A 24,993-nucleotide genomic window follows, 5' to 3' on the forward strand; every position below is an offset into this window, starting at 1 on the left:
GAGAGGATTTTAGCCCTTGCACTAAAGCCATTACAAAGCCACATTCTGTGGGGTGTATGTTTAAAAAAACAGTCTGGATAGAGTAACCATTCTAGTTGTCAGGTCAAGCTTTGAAGAGCAAGAAAAGCTTGATGACCAAATTCAGTTATGTGATGGTTTAGGTGTTACCTGCCCCCCCCCCCACCACCACTGAAGAAAATCACCCAGATTAGACTCAGTGGCTGAAATTTAAGAACGAAGCTTTATATTTACAGCTTAGCACAATATACAAGCAGGTATTTACAATACATACAGCTATATATAAAAATATATGAGTTAAAAAGTAATACAGGAACACAACAGCCCTCCCAGAAACCAGAGTCCCCAGGAGGGGCTCCCAACCACCCTTCCACCTCCTTTTCACCCCTCTACCTTACCCCAGACTTTGCCTTACGTTCAAGGTGAGTTTGGACAATCAGCTCGGGGGGTAGGAAGCAGATAGATTAGTTAGGCAGCAAGTTAGAGAGAAGTGCTTGCAGCCAGAGCTAGAGAGAGCAACTCTGTTCTCTGTGTTTGAGTTCTTGTTTTTATACATCTCAGCAAGCCTATGAGTGCAGTAGACATCAATATTGTTTCCTTTTCCCAGCCTATAGTCTAATTCCTCTCACTAAGATTAGCTTCAAACTAGCACAAGTTTAAAAACCAACAGAACAGTTATTCTGTGAACATAAAGTTTTCCCACATCTCAAGTATTTGAATGCCTTGGAAATAAAACTGCGTACTCTTTATTCTTTTCATATTGATGAAATAGGGTAGTGGTCTTCCTTTTTAATGTATCTGGCAAAACTACATTTGTTAGCAGAAAATATTTTTGTAGCTTTTTTTCATTTTTTTTTTTACTGTACTTGTATTTGAAGACCTGAATTCAGATTTTAGCTTCGCTACTCCCCTAAAGATTTGAAAACAGTAGACAGCTGGGCTTGCTCAGGAACTGTCACAGAGGCACCCACAAAACAGGCAGCAACAGCCACCCAAAAACTAGGCACTTAGTGCCATGGTTCAGTTAATTAAAAGGTAATTAGAAGGTAATTAATTAGGGCAGATGTGGCTGGGATGGAGGGCAGAAGGGATCTGCAGTAGGACCTTGACCACCTGGACAGATGGGCAGAGTCCAATGGGATGGGGTTCAATAGCTCCAAGTGCAGGGTGCTGCACTTTGGCCACAACAACCCCATGCAGAGATACAGGCTGGGGTCGGAGTGGCTGGAGAGCAGCCAGACAGAAAGGGATCTGGGGGTGCTGATTGATACCCGCCTGAACATGAGCCAGCAGTGTGCCCAGGTGGCCAAGAGAGCCAGTGGCATCCTGGCCTGCATCAGGAATGGTGTGGTCAGCAGGAGCAGGGAGGTCATTCTGCCCCTGTACTCTGCACTGGTTAGACCACACCTTGAGTCCTGTGTTGAGTTCTGGGCCCCCCAGTTTAGGAGGGACATTGAGATGCTTGAGCGTGTCCAGAGAAGGGCGACGAGGCTGGGGAGAGGCCTTGAGCACAGCCCTACGAGGAGAGGCTGAGGGAGCTGGGATTGGTTAGCCTGGAGAAGAGGAGGCTCAGGGGTGACCTTATTGCTGTCTACAACTGCCTGAGGGGTGGTTGTGGCCAGGAGGAGGTTGCTCTCTTCTCTCAGGTGGCCAGCGCCAGAACAAGAGGACACAGCCTCAGGCTGCACCAGAGGAGATTTAGGCTGGAGGTGAGGAGAAAGTTCTTCCCTGAGAGAGTCATTGGACACTGGAATGGGCTGCCCGGGGAGGTGGTGGAGTCGCCGTCCCTGGAGCTGTTCAAGGCAGGATTGGACGTGGCACTTGGTGCCATGGTCTGGCCTTGAGCTCTGTGGTAAAGGGTTGGACTTGATGATTTATGAGGTCTCTTCCAACCTTGGTGATACTGTGATACTGTAATATGTAAAAATATGTATTAATGAGTGAGATCAATATGTAATTTTCCATGAAGGTATCATTCTGGTTATGTTTTAAATAATTATCTCAGTTTTCTTCTTCTGCCTCATGTTTATGAATAAATAGCCCAAAACACAAATTAGATTGAGGCATTTGTAAAAGTTCATTTTTAATCTACTGAGTTATAGCAATACTTTAAAGGGTGTCTACAGACACTTAAAAGAATTCAGTCTGACAACAAGCCATTCAACCAAAAGAATTGACCCTCATCTTGACTGTCTTAGATTCATTCACATGGGTGACCAGTAACTGAATGTCTTTTTTGTTTAGTGACTCCTGATAAGGCCCAATCTGTCAGGTTGTGTGTAGAAATGAGACGGAGCCTAGTACACTGGGAAACAAAAATTTGCAATGATTGCAAGGTTTATTACTTTCCCATTGATATGTGACTCAGAGATGCTCTGCATTCATTACATTAGTATGGCATATATAAACTTCCTTATTGCCAAGTAATCATAGAATCAGCCAGGTTGGAAGAGACCTCCAAGAGCATCCAGTCCAACCTAGCACCCAGCCCTGTCCAGTCAACCAGACCATGGCACTAAGTGCCTCATCCAGGCTTTTCTTGAACACCTCCAAGGAGAGCGACTCCACCACCTCCCTGGGCAGCCCATTCCAATGCCAATCACTCTCTCTGCCAACAACTTCCTCCTAACATCCAGCCTGTACTTTTCCAGCCACAACTTCAGACTGTGTCCCCTTGTTCTGTTGCTGGTTGTCTGGGAGAAGAGATCAACCCCCACCTGGCTACAGCCTCCCTTCAGGTAGTTGTAGACAGTAATAAGATCACCGCTGAGCCTCCTCTTCTCCAGGCTAAACACCCCCAGCTCCCTCAGCCTCTCCTCATAGGGTTTGTGTTCCAGGCCCCTCATCAGCCTTGTTGCCCTTCTCTGGACACATTCCAGCACCTCAACATCTCTCTTGAATTGAGGGGCCCAGAACTGAACACAGCACTCAAGGTGTGGCCTGACCAGTGCTGAGTACAGGGGCAGAATAACCTCCCTTGTCCTACTGGCCACACTGTTCCTATGCAGGCCAGGATGCCACTGGCTCTCTTGGCCACCTGGGCACACTGCTGGCTCATCTTCAGCTACTATCTACCAGTGCCCCCAGGTGCCTTTCTTCCTGGCTGCTCTCCAGCCCCTCAATCCCCAGCCTGTAGTGCTGCTTGGGGTAGTTGTGGCCAAAGTGTAGAACCCTGCACTTGGCCTTGTTCAATCTCATCCCATTGGCCTCTGCCCACCCATCCAGCCTGACAAGGTCCCTTTACAGAGCTCTCCTACGTTCCAGCAGATCAATGCCTGCTCATACCTTGGTGTCATAATGATGATTTCGTTGTGCTGAAGGCCTGTAATGTTTCCTTAATTGCTAAACTGTGAATGTTGTTAAGCTGATAAAATTACTTAAAGATAAATCCATTTTGGAGAAGATAGCAATATATATATATATATATATATATATATATTTTTTTTTTTTTTTTTTTTTTAAAGGATAACAACTTATATTTAATTGAATTGGTATTTGTAAAGATTAACTTCTAGGAATTAGAGGGGTTTTAATACTTAATAGCTTAACAAGATACTGTTATGATTAATCTGGTGTCATGTTCGCTTCATTACCATTTCTTGTGGAGTTCATAATTCGAGTTAGTATTTAATCAGGAAATTAAGTCAGACTTTATTAGGATTTAGTATAGATACTCAAACTGTTACTGTTGTTTCAGTAATCATTTTGTAGCACTTCTCCATGTATTAAAAAAAATACATAACCATTGACTAATCTTCTGTTCATTATTGTAAAATGTGGATGCTGTCAACTGGGAATACAGGGCTTTTGTTTGATGTTTCTTAAGCTTCTGGTGGTGATAGGTAGTGCTTCTGGCTTAAATCTCTTGCTAATTTCATGTCTTTCATAGTGTGAGATTTTTTAAATGTCTGGGTTTTTTCCCTCTGGAAGACTGCAAGCCTGGATATGCTGCTAAGAAAATGCCTATGCAGTAACAGAGTAACTGGCTGTGTTAAAGAATCACGTAGAATCCTAGAATCAACCAGGTTGGAAGACACCTCCTAGATCCTCCAGTCCAACCTAGCACCCAGACCTATCCAGTCAACCAGACCATGGCACTAAGTGCCTGATCCAGGCTTTTTTTGAACACCTCCAGGAATGGTGACTCCACCACCTCCCTGGGCAGCCCATTCCAATGCCAATCACTCTCTCTGCCATCAACTTCCTCCTAACATCCAGCCTAGACCTCCCCAGGCACAACTTGAGCCTGTGTCCCCTTGTTCTGTTGCTGGTTGCCTGGGAGAAGAGACCAACCCCCACCTAGATGAAGCAATGAGGAGATATATGAGCTAAAATAGTGTATGCAGGTGGCTCACCAAGAAATTTGATTTTGCTTTGTTAACTATGATGCATTAGTTTCTGTTACTAAGAGTAGTATTTAGTAAGCTGTTTATGATTATTTTTGTAATAGGGCTTAAAAGTTCTATCCATGCACTGGCACACCGTTGTAATGGGCAGAGAATGTGAGAGTGGTAGAGGAGTGTGATGGTTTGGGTGTTACCCACCCTCCTCCCCCCACCAAAGAAAATCACCCAGATGAGACTCAGTGGCTGGAAATCAAATGAAGCTTTATATTTACAGCTTAACATAGTATACAAGTAGGTATTTATGATCTATACATCTATAGACCGAAATAGACAGGTTAAAAAGTAATACAGAAACACAACAGCCCTCCCACAAACCAGAGTCCCCAGAAGGGGCTCCCAAACACCCTTCCACTTCCCTTCTACCCCTCTACCTTATCCCAGACTTTGCCTTACATTCAAGGTGAGTTTGGAGAGTTGGCCAGGGGGAGTAGCAAGCAGAAGGATTAGTTATACAGCAGGTTAGAGAGAGAAGGGAAGTACCCAAAGCTACCTGTATTATCTGTGTTTGTGTTCTTGTTCTTACACTTCTCAGCAAGCCTATGAGTGCAGTAGCCATCACCATTGTTTCCTTTTCACAGCCTATAATCTAATTCCTCTCACTAAAATATCCCAGCTAGGCTCAACCTAGCACAGTAGTAAATGCAGTCTCCTGTCGGTTGCAGTGTACTCCTTCGTTTTATGATTTCAGTGTTGTGCATCTTCTCAGCTTTTATTTCAGTTGTGTAGCAAGTAAGGCCAACAGGGTGCATAAATAGAATATTCAACTACATTAACTGTATCTCACTACTAGAATTGGCATTATTTTCACACAGTATCACACTATCACAAAGGTTGGAAGAGACCTCACAGATCATCAAGTCCAACCCTTTACCACAGAGCTCAAGGCCAGACCATGGCACCAAGTGCCACGTCCAATCCTGCCTTGAACAGCTCCAGGGACAGCGACTCCACCAGCTCCCCGGGCAGCCCATTCCAGTGTCCAATGACTCTCTCAGTGAAGAACTTTCTCCTCACCTCCAGCCTAAATCTCCCCTGGCGCAGCCGGAGGCTGTGTCCTCTTGTTCTGGTGCTGGCCACCTGAGAGAAGAGAGCAACCTCCTCCTGGCCACAACCACCCCTCAGGTAGTTATAGACAGCAATAAGGTCACCCCTGAGCCTCCTCTTCTCCAGGCTAAACAATCCCAGCTCCCTCAGCCTCTCCTCGTAGGGCTGTGCTCGAGGCCTCTCCCCAGCCTCGTCGCCCTTCTCTGGACATGCTCAAGCATCTCAATGTCCCTCCTAAACTGGGGGGCCCAGAACTGAACACAGGACTCAAGGTGAGGTCTAACCAGTGCAGAGTACAGGGGCAGAATGACCTCCCTGCTCCTGCTGACCACACCATACCTGATGCAGGCCAGGATGCCACTGGCTCTCTTGGCCACCTGGGCATACTGCTGGCTCATGTTCAGGCGGGTATCAATCAGCACCCCCAGATCCCTTTCTGTTTGGCTGCTTGGGGAAAAAAATTCCTCTCAGTAAAATATCTGAGCTAGGCTCAAACTAGCACAAGGAGTAAAAATCAAATGAGAATTAACCATCAAGACAGGTGGTGGATTTAGCAGGCAGGAGGCCGGATCTTTAATTTTGCCTTTACTGTAGGCTGTCCTTCTGGGTGTTACTTTCATTCAGTACATTTTGTACAGATGTCAAATCCAGCAATAAAGTCTGCAAATAATCACATCTGTGAACCGCTCCTAGAGGCCTTCGTAAATGTAATCTCTCACCTAAATTGGTATCAACAGTTTGAAACGCATGAAACCCCTGAAAACCAAGGTAGTTTTCCCATGTAAAATGATGCATTGTCTCACTCCTATGAGGCTTAACCACAATTTCATGGCTAGACATTACTTGTAAAATCATTGAAACAGAAGGTCTTTCTGTAATGCAGGGTTTGTTTTGTTTATTATTATTTTTTAGCAATGTAATAAATGGAATTTGCTTAAGAAAAAGATGTTATGCAGCCTTTGGACATTCGTCTTGCAGGCAAGCTTAGTACTTCTGAAATCATATATAACTACTGCAGGCATCTTCCAAGGGCATGTGAATGCATCACTTACCTCACAAACCAAGCCTTCAGCTCTGGTATGCTTATTTTTTCACAATCTTACTATATGCTTTGTATCTTGAGGCTGGAATTTGACTTGCATGCCTTAACTTTTGGCTGTTTTTTCCTCACTTTTCACAACAGACATCAGTTTGAAAAATAGGGCTGCTGTTTTCCCCTGTGAAACTGTGACAGTAATTCATGTCATGAGAATGCTGCCGCAGCCTCATGTTAAAATATGGACTTCAGAGCTCAGATACACCCAAAAACTTCATATGCAGAATAGAATTTCAGTGGTTAGCAGCTTCACCATCTGCCCATGTTGAGACTCTTGGAAGAGCTAAAAAACACTTACTTGAAGGCTCCTTAGTGTCTGTGTATGTGTAATGGCAGGAGTGACTTAGTTTTGGAATTTATACCATAGCATGAGGTTAAAAACCCTTCAAGGTCCTTTTCAGGCTTATGTGGAGGAAAATTCCCTTGCATTCTGTGCTAGTTTGAAGTTAACTAGAATGTTTTGGTGAGAAGAACTAGATTACAGGCTGTGAAAGGGTAACAATGGTGACGTCTACTTAACTCACAGGTTTGCTGAGGTGTGTAAGAGCAAGAATCCAAACATAGATAGGGAGTTGCTCTCTGTCCAGGCTATGGGCTGCATTTTCTCTCTCTGACCTAACCTCACATCTCTCTGATTAATCCACCTGCTTCCTAACCCCCCTGGCCAACCCTCCATTCTTCCTTGGGCACAAGACAGCATCTGAGGTAAGGTAGAGAGGGGTGGGAGAAGGTGGAAGGGCGATTGGGAGCTCCTCCTGGTGACTCAGGTTTCTGGGAGGGGAGTTGTGTTTCTGTATTACCTTTTACCTTGTCTATTTCTGTCTATAACTGTATATACTGTAAATATCTGCTTGTATATTGTGCTAGCTGTAAATAAATAGCTTCATTCAATTTCCAGAGCTGACTCAGTCTGGTCTGGGTGATTTCCAAAGTGTGTGTGTGGCAGGTAACACCCAAACTATCACACATTCCCTACATCTGACACATCATTTGTGTAGTAATAAAGGAAGCCAGACAATGTAGCTTGCTTTACTCCTAGAAGTGCAGTCATTGTATGTTCATGGGCAGTGTTACTACAGTGTGCTGTTGGCAACCTTTTTCCCTATGTTAAACATGATCACAAATGTTTGAGAATCCAAATCAGTATTTTGTTTGTGGCACAGAACAAAACTTTGGCTGCTGAATGTTCACCTTTGTCTGAGTTTGTTAGAAATATTTGGAAAGTCTTGTTTTCCATTCCAAGGAGTTGGATGTATTAGTGAGAATAAACCATGATCTCTTCATGGACCTGTTTTCACAAGATTCAGCAGGAGTATGAGCCAGGTATAATACTGGAAGAAGATACCACTAATGCGTGAGATGTTAGTTACTCTTAACTGCAACTTACTGCTTGTTCATGGTTTTGCAGAAGGAATTGAAAAAGAGGCAGAAATATATTAATAAGTTACAAGTGCAAATTTCAAACCTAGATTAAAATTAGACTGCTTGCAGTAAGATTTTTGTGGTTTGGAATGTGCTGATACATTTACTAAGTGTCACATTTAAATTTTGATTTAAAAAAGCACTTTTGAGTGGTAACTTGGAATTTGTTTTTCTTGATGACTGAAGTGTTTTAGCTTGGTAGCCAGTCTGTTGAATGGGAATTTAAGGAAAGCTTTTAAGTAGAATGCAGAAGATAAGTAAATGCAGGGATGCACAAGCCTTATTTGTAGGGTTGTGGGGAAAAAACAGTTTAAAATGTTATTTCTTGTATAACTCCTGGTGAGAGTAAGTCTAGCTTATTTGTTCTGTAATTTTGTTTTTCAGTGGACTTTAAGCCTCATGCCAGCATGGACACTGTCCACCACATGTTGCTCTTTGGATGTAATGAGCCCTCTTCTACCAAAAGTTACTGGTAAGAGTTGCACCTTGCTTTTGGTATTGTCACTTTTCTTGAGACTGGAACAATCCCAGCTCCCAGGGCTCGTGCTCTAGGCCCTTCATCAGCCTTGTTGCCCTTCTCTGGAGATGCTCCAGCTTCTGTGTGCTTCTTATACTAAGGGGCCCAGAGCTGGACACAGTGTTCAGTGTGTAGCTTCGCCAGTGCACTGTTCATTCAATCACCTTCCTATTCCTGCTGGCCACAGTGTTTTTAGTACAAGTCAGGATGCCATTAACCTTCATGTCTACCTGGGCACACTGCTAACTAACACATAGTTGGCTATCAACCAATCCCCCAGGTCCTTCCCGAAGTTGCAGCTTTCCAGCCACACATCCTCAAGTCTGTAGCTTACTACGGAGTTGTTATTACCAAAGTGGCACTGTTATTACCAATCTGGCACTTCTCCTTGTTGAACTTCATACATTGATCTACCCTGTCTAGATTCCTCTGTAAAGTTTCTCTACTCACTAGCAGATTGACACAGCCACCCACCTTGGTGTCATCTGCAAAATTAAGGAGAGTGCACTCAATCCTCTCATCCAGATCATTAAGAAAGACATTAAAGAGGAACAGGCCCCAGTCCTGAACCCTGGAGGACACCACTAGTGACTGGGTATATCTCAGTTCTAATTTAAATTTCCCAGAGATGCAAATACAATAACAATTTATAGGATGCCTTTCTCTCTTTCCTCTCCTTTCCCAAAGAAAAGGAATTAGATGGAGAGAGAGGAAGGGTAAAGCACATCCAAATAAATAATCTCACTGCGATTTGGAAGTTAAAAGGAGAAAAGTTTAACAGTAAATTAAAAGTATATGTAGGGAGGGGAAAACAAGATACAAAGTAAGTAAATACACCCAGATTTGATGGCAATGGCTTGTCTGCCTCGTGGGTTATAGCCACATGGTAAAACAGAGAGAACAGGAATGAGGATGGTGATGCTGGTAAGCAGGGAGGCAGGGCGAGAGAGCAAAAATGGGAAGTCTTAGACAGGAAGGGGGAGTGGGCTAACCACCACACCTGGTAGTGTTCAGACCCACCCCTGGGGAGGGGTCAGGACCACCTGGGGTCAGAGTCAGGACCACTCCCCCAGGAGGGTTAACCCTTTACAGGGTACCAGCCAGATTTAACACTGTTCACCACCCCTCTTTGGGCCTGGCCATCCAACCAGTTTTTGTCCCGTGCAGATGCACTTATCTGAGCCTTGTGCTATGAGTTTCTGAAGGAAAATGTTGTGGGTGACAGTGTCAAAGGCTTTACTAAAGTCCAGGTAGACAATGTCCACAGCCCTTCCCTCTCATCCAGTACAACCTTGTTGTAGAAGGAACTCAGAATAATCTTAAACCCATGCTGACTGGGCGTGCGTGTGCCATGTGGTAGCACTGAAGATGACCTGATTGATAACCTTCCCTGGCACCAAGGTCAGACTGACAGGCCTGTAGTTCCCAGGATCATCCCTCTGGCCCTTCTTGTAGATTTTGAATGATGCCTGAATGGGTTTGGGAGATTAATACTTTGAATGTCAGCAAAACTTTCATCAAAAGTCTTTTCTTCCTTCTACCTATCGACAGTTCTAGTATTGGAAGAAAAGTCTTGCAAGAAAAGCAGATGCTTTAAAATTTCAGACAAAACCAAACCCAGGAATGCACAGAATTTTTATTGTTTTCCCAGCAGTCAGCTGTGGGTTTTCTGTTGTGTCTTAAATGTTAGAATACATGCCAACATAAATCTATTCCTATTGTGACCTTCTAAAATTGGTTTACATCTTGAATGTCCTCTATAAAACTGAGAAGAGTGTGCTTGCAGTTTGTTTTGTTTTCATATGTCTGGAAGTAGTTCTATTAGGACCTTGAAATAATCCTCATGAGATAGAATTCTGAAGTTACAGATTAATCAGAGGCTTGTTTTGAGATGAAATTACAAGGTGATGCCAAAATCACATCTCACTAATGTTCTGAAGACATAGGTGAAATATTTCATTCCTGAGCTTTCAGATATGAAGAGATGGATCAAGAGCTGGAAAGTCAAAACGTTTTTCAATTTCAAATCAGGATGAAATCCTAGTCTTGAATCTATGGTTCAGGTAGTTAGAGCTTGCTTGTCTGCACTGTCACTGTTCATGGAGAAGAGTTGCCCAGCAGAAAGTTGCCCAGCAGAAAGCTTAACAGAGGCAGTCTGTGTAGTGCGGCAGCTAATGTCTACTTTAATTAGTAATTAATGTAGTGTATCTGTGTATAGGCAGATATGTATGTACACTTATAATGTGTGTGTGATGTTTTGGGTGTTACTCACCCCCACACACACTTAAGAAAATCACCCAGACTAAACTCAGGCACCTCTGGAAATTGAATGAAGCTTAGCGCAATATACAAGCAGGTATTTACAATCTATACAGCTATAGACAGAAATATACAAGTTAAAGGTCATACAGAAACACAACACCTCTCTCAGAAACCTGAGTCCCAAGGAGGGGCTCCCAACCACCCTTCCACCTTCTTACCCCTCTACCTTATCCCAGACTTTGCCTTATGTTCAAAGTGTGTTTGGAGAGTCAGCCAGGAGGGTTGGGAAGCAGATGGATTAGTCATACAGACAGCAGGTTAGGTTGGAGAGAGAGAAGTGCAGCCCCAAAGACACAGAGAGACTCTGTGTTATCTATGTTTGTGTTCTTGTTCTTATGCATCTCAGCAAGCCTATGAGTGCAGTAGACATCACCATTGTTTCTTTTTCACAGCCTATCATCTAATTCTTCTCACCAAAATATCCCTGCTAGGCTCAAACCAGCACAGTGTGTATTTCTAAAGGATTATGTTGTGAATACATGTGGAAGCCTGTCCTAGGTTGAGTTGAATGTGCTGCTGATATTCAGTATTGTGCTGCTGTCATGCCAGCTTCAAACTGTTGCACGTTTTTATCACAGTATCACAGTATCACAGTATCATCAGGGTTGGAAGAGACCTCACAGATCATCAAGTCCAACCCTTTACCACAGAGCTCACGGCTAGACCATGGCACCAAGTGCCACGTCCAACCTTGCCTTGAAGTGCCCCAGGGACGGCGACTCCACCACCTCCCCGGGCAGCCCATTCCAGTGTCCAATGACTCTCTCAGTGAAGAACTTTCTCCTCACCTCCAGCCTAAATTTCCCCTGGCGCAGCCTGAGGCTGTGTCCTCTTGTTCTGGAGCTGGCCACCTGAGAGAAGAGAGCAACCTCCTCCTGGCCACAACCTCCCCTCAGGTAGTTGTAGACAGCAATAAGATCACCCCTGAGCCCCCTCCTCTCCAGGCCAAACAATCCCAGCTGCCTCAGCCTCTCCTTTTGTAAGTCATTGCAGAGTACACACACAATTTAAAATCAACTGTTTTCCTCCTAGGAGGCTTCCAGGACTGATTTTGTTAAAACAATTGGGATGGCTCTGAATAGGTTCATAGGTGATGAAATCATCTTTTTTATTTTTGATTCTGCTTTGTTTTTTGTTACCATTTTTGTTAGCTGCTAGACTGGTAAGCAATGACTTCACTTGGTCTTCCATCTACCAAGGGAAAGAATGGTTGTTTGAGAACTGGTGTTTGTGGGTTCCACTGTTGTGCAGTGGAATTAAAACAAAAGCACTGACATGGCATTAAATGCAGAGACAAGCAAGAGTGCCTCTTACCTGTTGGCTCATATACAGTTTTCCTATCACCTTCTATTTGTCAGTGTTTTTACACATAATTGTAAATATCAATTTTATCTCAAAGCTTTGGTGTCTTGTAGACTCTTTTCTGGATTGCACCTGATTCTTGTCCCTATGTGGAGATGTGGCAACTATTGTAATTCTACACTTGAGCTAATACTGCTAAAAATTCTCATATGATTCACTCGCACAAAAGGTTTTCATTACAGACTGCTAGAACTATCTTTGGTGTTGATTCTGTTTGCTGACCACTATTTAAAGGTGGAGGGAGATAAAAAAGGAAGATGGAGATCTAATGATATCTGGGAAAGGAGTTCGCATTAAAAGAGCTGTTTAATCAACTTGCATTGTAAAACATCTTCATGGATCTTAAAATTAGTGGGGTTTTGTTTGTAATTCATCTGCCCTCTTCTGAGTTTAGAATTTAAAAACTGTATTCCCTTTGGCTTTCTTCTCTTATGTTTTTAGGGATTGTGATGAAGGAACATGCAAAGACAAATCTAATATTTTGTATGCTTGGGCAAGAAACGCTCCACCCACCAGGTTACCCAAAGGTATTGTACCTCTAATCTGAAGTTGTTTTGTACAGGAGCAAAAGTGAGAAGAAGAGGATGTGGAAGTAAGCATCTGGATATCAAGGAACCTCCTGTAATGTTTTCATTATTTCTGGTTGATGGAAACTGTTAATGTCAGTTTCATAAATTAGGAATATATTAGAGGATTGGTATAACCTGCTTGATATAACCATCCTGCTTGGTATAACCATCCTGCTTGGTATAACATGGTCTTCAGTAAGGGGGTGGGGGGAAGCCTGAAAGAGAAGGAACAGTCATAATATAATGCTTTATTTTAGCATTAACATTAATCTTGTGTTTTCTGCTGTATCTTTTTGGAGGGATACAAATGACATGTCTTTCAGTAGCACATGAACTGCATTTAGAATGCTTTGTGTGTTTGGGAAAGTGAAAACAAGGGGAAACACTGCTTTATTTATTTATTTCTCCGTGCACTTTAAGTATATCTGACAGTTTTATATGCTTTTTAATTCTTAGTACTGTGATGTGGCAGAGCAACGTGTTTGTATACCTGGTTTCTTTCATGATAGACGACTGCTAAATTCAATCAGAGTATATAATCTATTTAAAGTGATATATATCAAAGAAAGGGAGAAGTAGTTCATTCTAATAATCAATAATGGCCCTAGAAATGTCTACCATCTATAGACCCTCGGTCTGAAAATACCTTGCATTCTGAAAAAAAAAGTTTTCTGTTCTCTTTTGCTGCCTCTTTTCATGATGAGGCTAAGTTTTAATAATCCATTTACGTACTTAGCAGCATGAATGCTACTTGATTTGGTTATCAGTGTGTCAAGTTAGATGTTTTTTGGAGTATTCTGTGGAAGCCTGTTATTTGCTTTGCTGTTAAACCTCAGCTAGTAATACTTTCCTTGTCTCTGAGCTATTCAACAATACAGGGTTTATGAAATGAGTTCATAATGACATTACATTTGTTCACAGAGAGGCTTCAGACCTATTTATTAGTAGGCTTTGCCCCGGGTGGTGTTTAATCTAGTGGGATTCACTGACCGAATAGGAAGAAATTGCTTCCACTGCTTCTTGTGAAGAGTGTTCATTGTGGAATCAGTTTAGAGAAATCACTTTTTGTGGTGATACTTTGCAATTTAATTATTTCAAATTACTTCAGAGTCTTGCTTTTCTTTTTTTTTTACCTCTGTGCTCGTGCTTAACCTCTGTCAACAACTAACATAGCTTTGTAATTTCCACAATATTTTTTGCTGCATACAATTTATGTCTCCAGATAATTTACTGCAGATGTTTTTTTGTCTTTTCAATCCCACTGTATTTTCAGTACGTCAGTGTTAATCAGTTTGCACCGTTCACATGTTGTATGAGAAATGAATGTTTGAACAGATCCTACAAGGATGGCAAAACTTTTTGGTTGGTTGGTTTGTTAATGTACAGTTTTGCATATATGTCAAATCCTTAGTTGTGTTCTTGGTCTAAGAGAGTTCTCTGGTTAAAGGAGATGCCTGTTCATTAATAACTAAGTTATGTTCCTAGATACTTAGTCTGGGAACATGTGTTGCAATGATGGTTTCCTCAGTTTTGAGGACAATGTTTCCTTTACTGTTACCTCAGTGAAATTTTCTACCCCTTCACTCAAAGCCATTACAGTGATTTGTATTTTTAGATATGGTCAGCAATGATGAACCACCTTAAGTTCTGTTGTTTCTGAAAACATTGCATATTCCTTCTCTTAGGTGTTGGTTTCAGAGTTGGAGGAGAAACAGGTGGCAGATACTTTGTGCTTCAGGTACACTATGGGGATATTAGTGCATTTAGAGGTAAGTGTTTTTGGAAACTTGTCTTGTAAGTTATATCATTTACAACATAAAAATATTTCTATTGCCAGTGGAAAATCATTTTCTTGTTAGTGCCCTTCAAAGAGGTAAAGATCAGTGAGCATATTGGTAATAAATTTTGTATATTAAGTTGACTTTTCTGTAAACCTTTGTCTCTGTAAATGTTTGAAAGGTGAGCAGATTTCTTTTTCTCTTAAAAAAATACAAGGAAAATTACTTAAATTAAAGAAGAAGCAGGTGAATAATTTCAGAGATAGGAAGAAATTTGTTAATAATCTGGCCACTCAGTCCCAGTATCTCTGTTTGGAAAAAGTTGCACCTAGTGAAGGAAATGTCTTGTTTGGTTGGTTGGTTTTGTCTTGTCTTTGGTTGTGTTTTTTTTTTTTTTTTTCCTTGAAAATAGTCATTTTGTTGTCATTAAGTGTTTCACAGAATCACAGGGTGGTTGGGCTTGGAAAGGACCTCTGGAGGTCATAGGAGGGCTTGGAAAGGACCTCTGGGGATCACGTAGTCCAGTGTGGTGCCACAGCAGGTTCATCTAGATCAGGTAACACAAAAATGCATCCAGGTGGGTTTTGAAAGTTTGCAGAGAGGAGACTCCATAACCTCTCTGGGCAGCCTATTCCAGTGCTCTGTCACTGTCAAAGTGAGCAAGTTTTTTCTTTTGTTCAGATGGAACTCCTGTGTTCCAGTTTGTGGCCAGTGGCCCTTGTCCTGTCCCTGGGCATCACTGAAAGAGTCTGGCCCTGTCTCTTGGCACCTGCCCTTTAGATGTGTATCTGCATTTGTAAGATCCAGTCTTGTCTTTGCCTCTCCAGGCTAAACAGCCCCAGGTGTTTCAGCCTTTCCTTGGAAGAGAGATGCTTCAGTCCCCTCAGCATCTTTGTTTCCCACTGCTGGACTCTCTCAAGTTCACTGTCTCTTGAACTGAGAAGCCCAGACTAGGACTGTGTCCAAATGGCTCCTAGGGTGATTAGCGGACTGGAGGGCATGCATGATGAGGAGAGGCTGAGGGACCTGGGGCTTTTTAGTCTGGAGAAGAGAAGACTGAGAGGGGATTCAGCAAATGAGGGGACAGGCTCTGCTCACTGCTCCCTGGGATAGGACAAGGAGCAATGGGTGTAAATTGCAGCACAAGAGGTTCCACCTCAACACAAGGGGCAACTTCTTTCCTGTAAGGGTCCCAGAGCACTGGAACAGGCTGCCCAGAGAGGTTGGGGAGTTTCCCTTCTCTGGAGACTTTCAAGGCCTGTTTGCATGTGTTACTCTGTGATCTGTGCTAGGTTGTGTGGTCTTGCTCTGGCAGGAGGGTTGGACTTGATGATCTCCTTGGGTCCTTTCCAGTCCCTAACATCCTGTGATCCTGTGACTTCTCTGGGCAACCTGTATCAATGCTCAGTCACCTTCACAGAGAAAAAAAGTGTTTCCTGCTATACAAAGGAAACCTGTAGTGTTTCAGTTTGTGTCTGTTACCTCTGCTTCTGTATTGTGGGCACCACTGAAAAGATCCAGAGGTCATCCTTTTTGCATCCTTCAAGTACATTTGTAGATGGATAAGGTCCCCCTGATCCTTCTCCAGGCTCAACAGTCCCAGCTTTCTCAGCCTTTCCTGTTGGAAAATAAGATTCTGAGTTGCTCAATCCCTTTACCATTGCAGCAGCATTTAAGTGGAGTCTCTCCACTATGTCCATGTGTGTTATGAATTGGGAAGCCCAGCACTATACACAGTATTCTAGGTGTGGCCTCCCTAGTGCTGATTATAGGGGAAAAAGGATCAGCTCCTCTGACCAGGTGGCAATGCTTTAGCTAAGGCAGCTGAGGATACCATTAGCCTTCTTTGAAGGAAAGGCATATTGCTGGCTTCTATTCAGCCTGGTGTTCATGAGGACTTCCAAGGCCGTTTGTGTCAAGCTGTTTTACAGCTGGGTTGCCTCAGCATGTACTGGTGGCTGAGAATGTTCCTCCCCAGGTGCAGGACTTTGCACTTCCTTCTCCTTGTAGACCGTCATGAGGTTACTGTCAGCTCACTTCTCCAGCATCCCTCTGGATGACAGCATAACTCTTATCAGTCACCCTTTCCAACTGGTGTTATGAGCAAACTTCCTGAGTGTAGACTGTCTCATCATCCAGCTCATTCATGAAGATGATGAACAGGACTGGTCCGCGTAGTGACTTGTGAGGTACACCACTAGTTACTATACTCCAGCTGATTTTTGTGCCACTGATCACCACTCTTAGCCTACCATCAGTCATTTTTCAGTCCACTGTACTGTCTTCCCATCCAGCCCATACCTACAAGCTTCAGTTAGTGGCATTTAATTTCATTAATGCAGTATGAGGTGCTGGTGATCTGAGATTTTTTGGGACAATATTGTTTATGTCTCATGTTGTACTTCATCCTTTAAGCCTGAAATGCCTTTTTTGGATGCCTTTGAGATACGTGAATTCTTACTTTCAGTCTCTGAATCATGTCCTCTGTAGAGTTTCTGGATTAGGGCCTTTATGGCCTTCAAGAATAAAAAGCTGTGGATTGCCATTTTCTTGCAACCTGGGGGCACTGGTAGAGAGTAGCTGAAGATGAGCCAGCAGTGTGCCCAGGTGGCCAAGAGAGCCAATGGCATCCTGGCCTGCATCAGGAACAGTGTGGCCAGTAGGACAAGGGAGGTTATTCTGCTCCTGTACTCAGCACTGGTCAGGCCACACCTTGAGTGCTGTGTTCAGTTCTGAGCTCCAATTCAAGAGAGATGTTGAGGTGCTGGAACATGTCCAGAGAAGGGCAACAAATCTGGTGAGAGGCCTGGAACACAAACCCTATGAGGAGAGACTGAGGCTTCTGGGGTTGTTTAGCCTGGAGAAGAGGAGGCTCAGGGCAGGCCTCATTGCTGTCTACAACTACCTGAAGGGACATTGTAGCCAGGTGGGGTTGGTCTCTTCTGCCAGGCAACCAGCAACAGAACAAGGGGACACAGTCTCAAGTTGTGCTGGGGGGAAGTATAGGCTGGATGTTAGGAGGAAGTTGTTGGCAGAGAGAGTGATTGGCATTGGAATGGGCTGCCCAGGGAGGTGGTGGAGTTGCCATCCCTGGAGATGTTGAAGAAAAGCCTGGATGAGGCACATAGTGCCATGGTCTAGTTGACTGGCTAGGGCTGGGTGCTAGGTTGGAGTGGATGATCTTGGAGGTCTCTTCAAACCTGGTTGATTCTATGATTCTACTGCATAAGAATTTAATAAGAATGTGAATATCCTTATGGGTTAAATGATAATCAAAATGTGGAACTTGAAGAAAGGGGAACTAAGCTGAATAACAGCAAAAAGAATAAGGGAGCATTTTGACTCCAGTAATAGTTTGAGCTGAGCCAATGGCCTCTGAATCCTTCTGTGCTGCTGTGGTGAATTGATCCACAGATCCTACTTGGTTTGGAATACAGAAGTTAGGCTGCAGCTGGCAGCTTCTCAGTGCCATGCAGCCTCTCTTCTGTATACCTGTGGCAAGGTTTGGGCAGTACTTCTCAAGAATTCTCATTGCTGCTGTCTGAAGCTGAAGGCATGGGTTTTACTATGATGTGAAGATATAATGTAGCAAAATGGCAATATTGATAACTGAGGAGAAATACGAATAACCTCCATCAATTACATAGATCTTATATATGAATGTGCACAGATGAAGTTGAAAGCATTTATTGTCATGAGACAGTTTAAATGGGGCCATAGAGCCCAGGAGATTCTATGCCTTCTGAAGTCTTGGATAATTACAGTTACAAACCTCTAAAGAGACCATGTTAGTTGAGAGCCTGCTTTTCATTATTGACTGGGGACCAAGAGTTCTCATGGTTAATTTTCACTCTGAAACATAATTTGTGTGTGTGTAGTTATTAAAAAGGAAAAAGGAAGAAAATACAAACAAATGAGGTCAGTAACTTCCTCTGCACATTAGCTGAGGATGTGTCTGGAAATCTTTAGTAGTAAACTAACTTTGTAGTCAAAGCTTCCAGTAGAAAAACTCATTTGCCCACCTAGAGAGACTATGATAAAAAAAGTTATTATCTGAAATTAAAAATTAATTTTATACCAACAACCCCCTGACTGCAGCAGGCTTCCTTTTTTCCCAGGAGTATCAGTGCAGTGTGTATGTAAGCATGTGTGTGTCGCTGAGAGTAGCAACGGGCAAGCAGCCACAACTATTGGTTTCATGCAGGAGCCCCTTTATTACAGCCAGAATCACTTTTTATGCTGTGATGGTTTGGGTGTTACCCGCCCCCCCCACACTGAAGAAAATCACCCAGACTAGACTCAGCTGAGCTGCAAATTGAAGAATGAAGCTTTATATTTACAGCTAGCACAATAAACAAGCAAGTATTTACAACCTATACAGCTATAGACAGATATATACAAGCTAAAGAAGCAATGCAGAAACACAACAGCCCTCTAGAAACCTGAGTCCCCAGGAGGGGCTCCCAATGACCCTTCCACCTCCTTTCCACCCCTCTACCTTATCCCAGACTTTGCCTTATGTTTAAGGTGAGTTTGGAGAATTGGCCAGGGGAGTTAGGGAGCAGACAGGATTAGTCACACAGACAGCAGGTTAGAGAAATGCATGCAGCCAAAGACTGAGAGAGCAAAAGAAAAGACTGGATGAGGCAATTATATGCATAGAATTAATTATATGCATAGAATCAACCAGGTTGGAAGAGACCTCCAAGATCATCCAGTCCAACCTATCCCCCAGCCCTATCCAGTCAACTAGACCATGGCACTAAGTGCCTCAGCCAGTCTCTTCTTGAACACCTCCAGGGACGGTGCCTCCACCACCTCCCCGGGCAGCCCATTCCAATGCCAATCACTCTCTCTATGAAGAACTTCCTCCTAATATCCAGCCTACACCTACCCCGGCACAACTTGTGACTGTGTCCCCTTGTTCTATTGCTGGTTGCCTGCGTGCCATGGTCTGGTTGATTGGCTAGGTCTGGATGCTAGGTTGGACTGTATGATCTTGGAGGTCTCTTCCAACCTTGTTGATTCTATGATTTTATGATTCTATGTTCAGTATCACATCAAATATGCAGAAGCATTAATCATAGCCATGAATGTCATGTTATCACAAACATACCGGCTTTTGGGAGGAGAGTGTGGTGTTGTCTTCAATTTTGAGTTTTGTGGATGGGGAAAGTAATTAATTTTAGCCACCAAGCCAAAAACTACCTTAAAAATAACTGTTTTCTTCCTAAGCATGTGAACACTTCATCTGTAATGTGAGTTCTAGTCTTACTTGAACACTGGACTAAGTACATGTCTCTTTTGATATCCAGAAGGCATAGCATAGATGTCTTCAATAAAATTCCATTTTGCATATTCCCCACCATGTTCTTGTTGTGATATATTACAACAGCTGTTCAGCACATCAGTCATCTGTGACCTTTAAGGTGCAAGATATTTGTTTGTTTAAAAACACATGCTGGACCAGGGTCAACAATTATTTGTTCCTTTTCTATTTGGAAAGTAACTTGTGAACATTGCACTGGGGAGTCTGTGCTTGTGTTCTGTGTGTCATGAACTGAAAGAATGGAAGCATGACTTTCATTCTACACATTACTAGACTTTTCTTAAAAGAATTTTTCACAGAATCACAGAATATTAGGGGTTTGGAAGGGGCCTTTGAAAATCATCTAGGCCAACCTCACTGCCAGAGCAGAGCAGGTCACACAGGAACACATCCAGGTGGCTTTTGAATGTTTCTCAAGAAACTTCTCTGGGCAGCCTGTTCCTGTGTTCTGTCTTTCTCACAGTGAAAATGTTTTTCTTCATGTGCACATGGAGACTCCTATGCTGCAGCTGTCACCCCTTGTATCGTTGGACCTCACTGAGAGGAGTCTGGCTCTGCTTGCTGAATTAATTTTTTGTTGATTGAGTAGTTCCACAAGCATCTTGACTTCCCTGAAATAAAAAAAGGGGGGGGGGGGGGGGGGGGAAACAGGCAAACCCCCAAATTCAGCTACTGTTCTTTTCTATCAAATACTTGGTACCAGTATTTGGCAGCGTTGCACCCCAGAGTAACAACTGTGACACCAATATGGTTAAATAATTGTTCTCCAATAACCTCTTTATTGCAGTGATACAGTGACTTATATGCCAACTTGCAAGAGGCGTGCTGTCTCAGTTCTGATTTAAATTTCCAGAGACTCAGATGAATTTGATAGAACCAATAACAGTTTTATAGAGTGCCCTTCCCTCTTCCCCTTCTCCCCCAAAAGAAAGGAATTAGGTGGAGAAAGAGAGAGAGAAGTAAGCACACCCAAATAAATGAAACCTCACTCAATTTGGAAGTTAAAAAGAAAACTTTAACAATATCTTAAAGAGGTATCTGAGGTAAGGAAGTTACAAAAGGTTAGGGAAGGGAAAGCAAATACAAAATGTATAAATACAACCTAATTGTGATGGTGATGGCTTTGTCTGCCTCGTGGTTGATGGCCACGTGGTGACACAAAGGAGAAACCAGGAACAGATGGTAATGCTGGCATGCAGGGAGCAGGGAATGATGCAGAGAGAGAGAAACAGGGAGCCCCCCTGCTTTTATGGGACAGGAAGGAGGAGTGGGCTAACCATCACCTGGTGGTGTTCAGACCCACCCCTGGGGAGTGGTCAAGACCACCTAGGGTCAGGTTCAGGGTTACTCCCCCCTGGAGGGTTAACCCTATGCATGTGCATAGCTAGCTTAGTTAAGATTGGTGCATGTGGAAGGCACAGATAGGCTTAAGGTTATGTGTGAGGCACAGGTAAGTTAAACTTATACAAACAGCTTGCAGGGTCAGCCTCCTGCAGCCAGCAGACCCTGCCTCCTCGCAGCTGCATGGGAGGGGTGTTTTCTCCGTCATAGTTCCTGCCTCCAGGATGGGCTCAAGGACACTTCGCAGCATCGGTTGCTCATGGTTATCAATTCGCGTCCTCTGTTAGCAAGAAATCCATCCACAAGTACTGAATGCAACAGGTTGAATTTCTCTTCTCTTTATGCCTTTGTCTTTATGTCATTGTCCCTTAAAATGGAACTTGTACGGTGTTACTTCATGGTGGGTACTGGCTTCAGAATTGCCTTGCTCACAGGTTGTGCTCCAGCTTTGAGGTTTATTTTTAACGAGCAAAAGCAAATTCTTAGCCTGTATGCGGAAACTCTGGTACAAATCAAAGTGCTGACTTCTAAATAGCAAGGATTTTGGAAATCACCACACTATTACAGTGAAAACTTTTATGTGTAATAGCCACATATCACTGCTATACTATTCCTATTAACCATTAGAAATAGAGCAGCAAAGAGCCTGAATAAATAGGTTGAACAGTGTGCTCTATAATTTGTAATCCATGTACGCAGAGTGCAGAGGAAACAGGTTTTGAAGAGTGCTTATTTTTCTGATTCTGAGTAAAACCCCACAGTATCTGGGAAGCTCTAGAAGCGTTAATTTTTATGGCCGATTATCATACATGTAACAAGAGTTGTAGGTAGAAAGGCTCAGGCTTGCACTGGAAATGCCATCAAAACCATTCTACAGAGAGCACTGATTTTTCAGAAAGTCAGGCTGGGGAGGGACTGTTGAGAAGGTCTTGTAATGACAGGAGAAAGGGTAATGGGTTTAAACTGGCAGAGAGGAGATTTAAAGTAGATGATAGGAGGAAGTTCTTTCCAAGGAAGGTGGTGAGACACTGGCGCAGGTTGCCCAGGGAGGCTGTGGCTTCTCTCTCCTTGGAGATGTTCAAGGCCAGGTTGGATGAGGTCTTGAGCAACCTGTTCTAGTGGGAGGGTGTCCCTGCTATGGCAGGGGGCTTGGAACTGGGTGATCTGCCCCCTTGCAACCTAAACCATTCTGTGATTTTCCAAAATTTGCCACATGGCAAATAGTTACTTCTTTGTCCCAGGGCAGTTCATGTTTGGTGATTTGCTGAAAAAAGAAAATTGAATGAATAAGTTAGACTGACAAACTGAAAAGGAGACTTATGATTTTGTTTGATTTGTGGATTGTTTAAGGGACATTTTCCTTTAGGTCACACAGTGAATCTCAAAATATCTTTCCTGTTTACTCTCCTGGCCACCTGGGCACACTGCTGGCTCATCTTCAGCTACTATCTACCAGTACCCCCAGGTCCCTTTCCTCCTGGCTTCTCTCCAGCCACTCTGTCCCCAGCCTGTAGCACTACTTGGGATTGTTGTGGCCAAAGTGTAGAACCCTGCACTTGGCCTTGTTGAATGTCATCCCTTTGGCCTCTGCCCACCCATCCAGCCTGTCTAGGTCCCTCTGCAGGGCTCTCCTACCTTCCAACAGATAGACAACGACTCCTAGGTTGGTGTCATCTGCAAACTTACTGATGCTGGACTCAATCCCCTGGTCCAGATGATTGAAGTCTGAGAAGCACAAAGCTTTCACTTTTTGTGAATTTTGAATTTGATTAGGTGATAAAAGTAAAATGTTCTTAGAGGAAGCTGGCATTTCCCAACTTCCATTAAAACTGACTTTAAGTGTAAGCATTCTAACAATGTTAATAAAGCAGAGTTATACAGCATCACCTGTGTTACATGAATAACCAAAATTCTCATGAGAGAGGCTTTTCAAACATGCAGTGCAACTAGAGTAGTGGGTAAATGTATCAGAGGGTATTAATTAATGTAAGATAAGGGGTTTTCCAAATTAATATTGTTTATTATTTTTTATATTGAAAACTCTTGCTACCCACCCAGTAATTTTTAGTAATAATTGTCAGGTTCTTCACAATGGTCATGAATCACAAAATTACACAGAATCACAGAAACATCCAGGTTGGAAAAGCCCCTCAGGATTACCAAGTCACAGTATCACAGTATCACAGTATCACCTTAAACCACATCCCTAAGCACCACATCCAAGCAACCCTTAAACACATCCAGGGTTGGTGCACTTCCCTGTGCAGCTCATTCCAATGCCTGACCACTCTCTCTGTGAAAAACTTTTTCCTAATGTCAAATCTAAACCTATCCAGTCTCAGTCTGAGGCTGCTCCTCTTTGTTCTGTCCCCAATTACCTATGGGAAGAGATCACCATCAGCCTCTCCACAGCATCCTTTTGGATGTATCATTTCCTGACTTAATAACAACAGATTCGGTAATAACATTTGTGATGTTGAACCCGATCCATCCAAGAAGATAGTTCCCAAAATCAAAGAACATTCCTTTAATCTTCCTCCAAATTAGATTAAACAAAAGGTCACCAATTTTGGCTGTCAGCCAATGGTAAAAGAAAAGGGTAAAAACTGGCCACACAACAGCCCACACTAAGCAAAATAGCTTCATTCTGATTCCCAGAGTTAATTAACAATCCAATTTAATTTGCTACATGTTGAAGTGCCAAAATAAGGATGTGATGGTTTGGGTGTTACCCATGCTCCCTCACTTAAGAAAATCACCCAGACTAGACTCAGTGGCTGGAAATTAAAGAATGAAGCTTTGTATTTACAGCTTAGCACAATATACAAGCAGGTATTTACAATCTATACAGCTGTAGACAGAAATATACAAGTTAAAAGGTAATACAGAAACACAACAGCCCTCCCAGAAACCTGAGTCCCCAGGAGGGGCTCTCAACTGCCCTTTCACCTTCCTCCCACCCCTCTACCTTACCCTAGACTTTGCCTTATGCTCAAGGTAGTTTAGAGAGTTGGCCAGGGAGGTTAAGAAAAAGAAGGCGTAGTTACACAGATGGCAGATTAGATTAGAGAGAGAAGTTCAACCCAAAGCCCTGAGAGAGATTTAGAGAACGACTCTGTTATCTGTGTTTGTTTTCTTCTTCTTATACATCTCACAAGCCCATGAGTGCAGTAGCCATCACCATTGTTTCCTTTTCACAGCCTATAACCTAACTCTTCTCACTAAAATATCCCAGCTAGTGTGGTGTGACTAAACTAGCTGACATTTGAAAAAATAAGCTCGTATGTCTCATAAGTCTCACTGTTTTGTGCCACTGCAATTGTTGTCCTTTACTTTGTTCAAATACACTGTTGGGTTTTTTTTTAGAATCATAGAATAGAATCATAGAATCAACCAGGTTGGAAGAGACCTCCAAGATCATCCAGTCCAACCTAGCACCCAGCCCTAACCAATCAACTAGACCATGGCACTAAGTGCCTCATCCAGGCTTTAGTTTTCAATCAAGCTACTGATGGGGAGGAAAATCATGGACAGGGCTGGGTGCTGGGTTGGACTGGTTGATTCTATTACAATCAGTATATTGCTGAATTCACAGCAATTCTGTCCCATTTCTTCTACTTTACCATAAGTAGATCTGTGAGCATCAGGGTGCACATCCAAAATATCTTGAGAAGAAAACTATTATGCAGCCTTCAAGTTATATAAGTAACAATCTGGGGGAGCCTGAGTGAGGGGGGAAGTCAAATTGTTCCACTGTGCATGGCCCCATCTATTCAGGTGTTGCCCAAA

The 24,993-nt window shown here is 43.0% G+C and overlaps 1 protein-coding gene across 5 annotated transcripts in view; it reads left to right on the forward strand.

Annotated features, from left to right (window-relative positions):
- The window catches only part of PAM (peptidylglycine alpha-amidating monooxygenase), a 187,768-nt gene that overhangs the window by 90,227 nt on the left and 72,548 nt on the right, over positions 1–24,993 (forward strand). For all 5 annotated transcript variants that reach the window (XM_064140674.1, XM_064140670.1, XM_064140673.1 and 2 more), the window contains exons 5-7: positions 8,371–8,458; positions 12,629–12,714; positions 14,442–14,525. In XM_064140674.1, coding sequence (XP_063996744.1) covers positions 8,371–8,458; positions 12,629–12,714; positions 14,442–14,525 — 258 coding nt within the window. The remainder of the gene's footprint in view (positions 1–8,370; positions 8,459–12,628; positions 12,715–14,441; positions 14,526–24,993) is intronic.

This window comes from Pogoniulus pusillus, chromosome Z, assembly GCF_015220805.1.
Source record: "Pogoniulus pusillus isolate bPogPus1 chromosome Z, bPogPus1.pri, whole genome shotgun sequence".
Classification (NCBI taxonomy): domain Eukaryota; kingdom Metazoa; phylum Chordata; class Aves; order Piciformes; family Lybiidae; genus Pogoniulus; species Pogoniulus pusillus.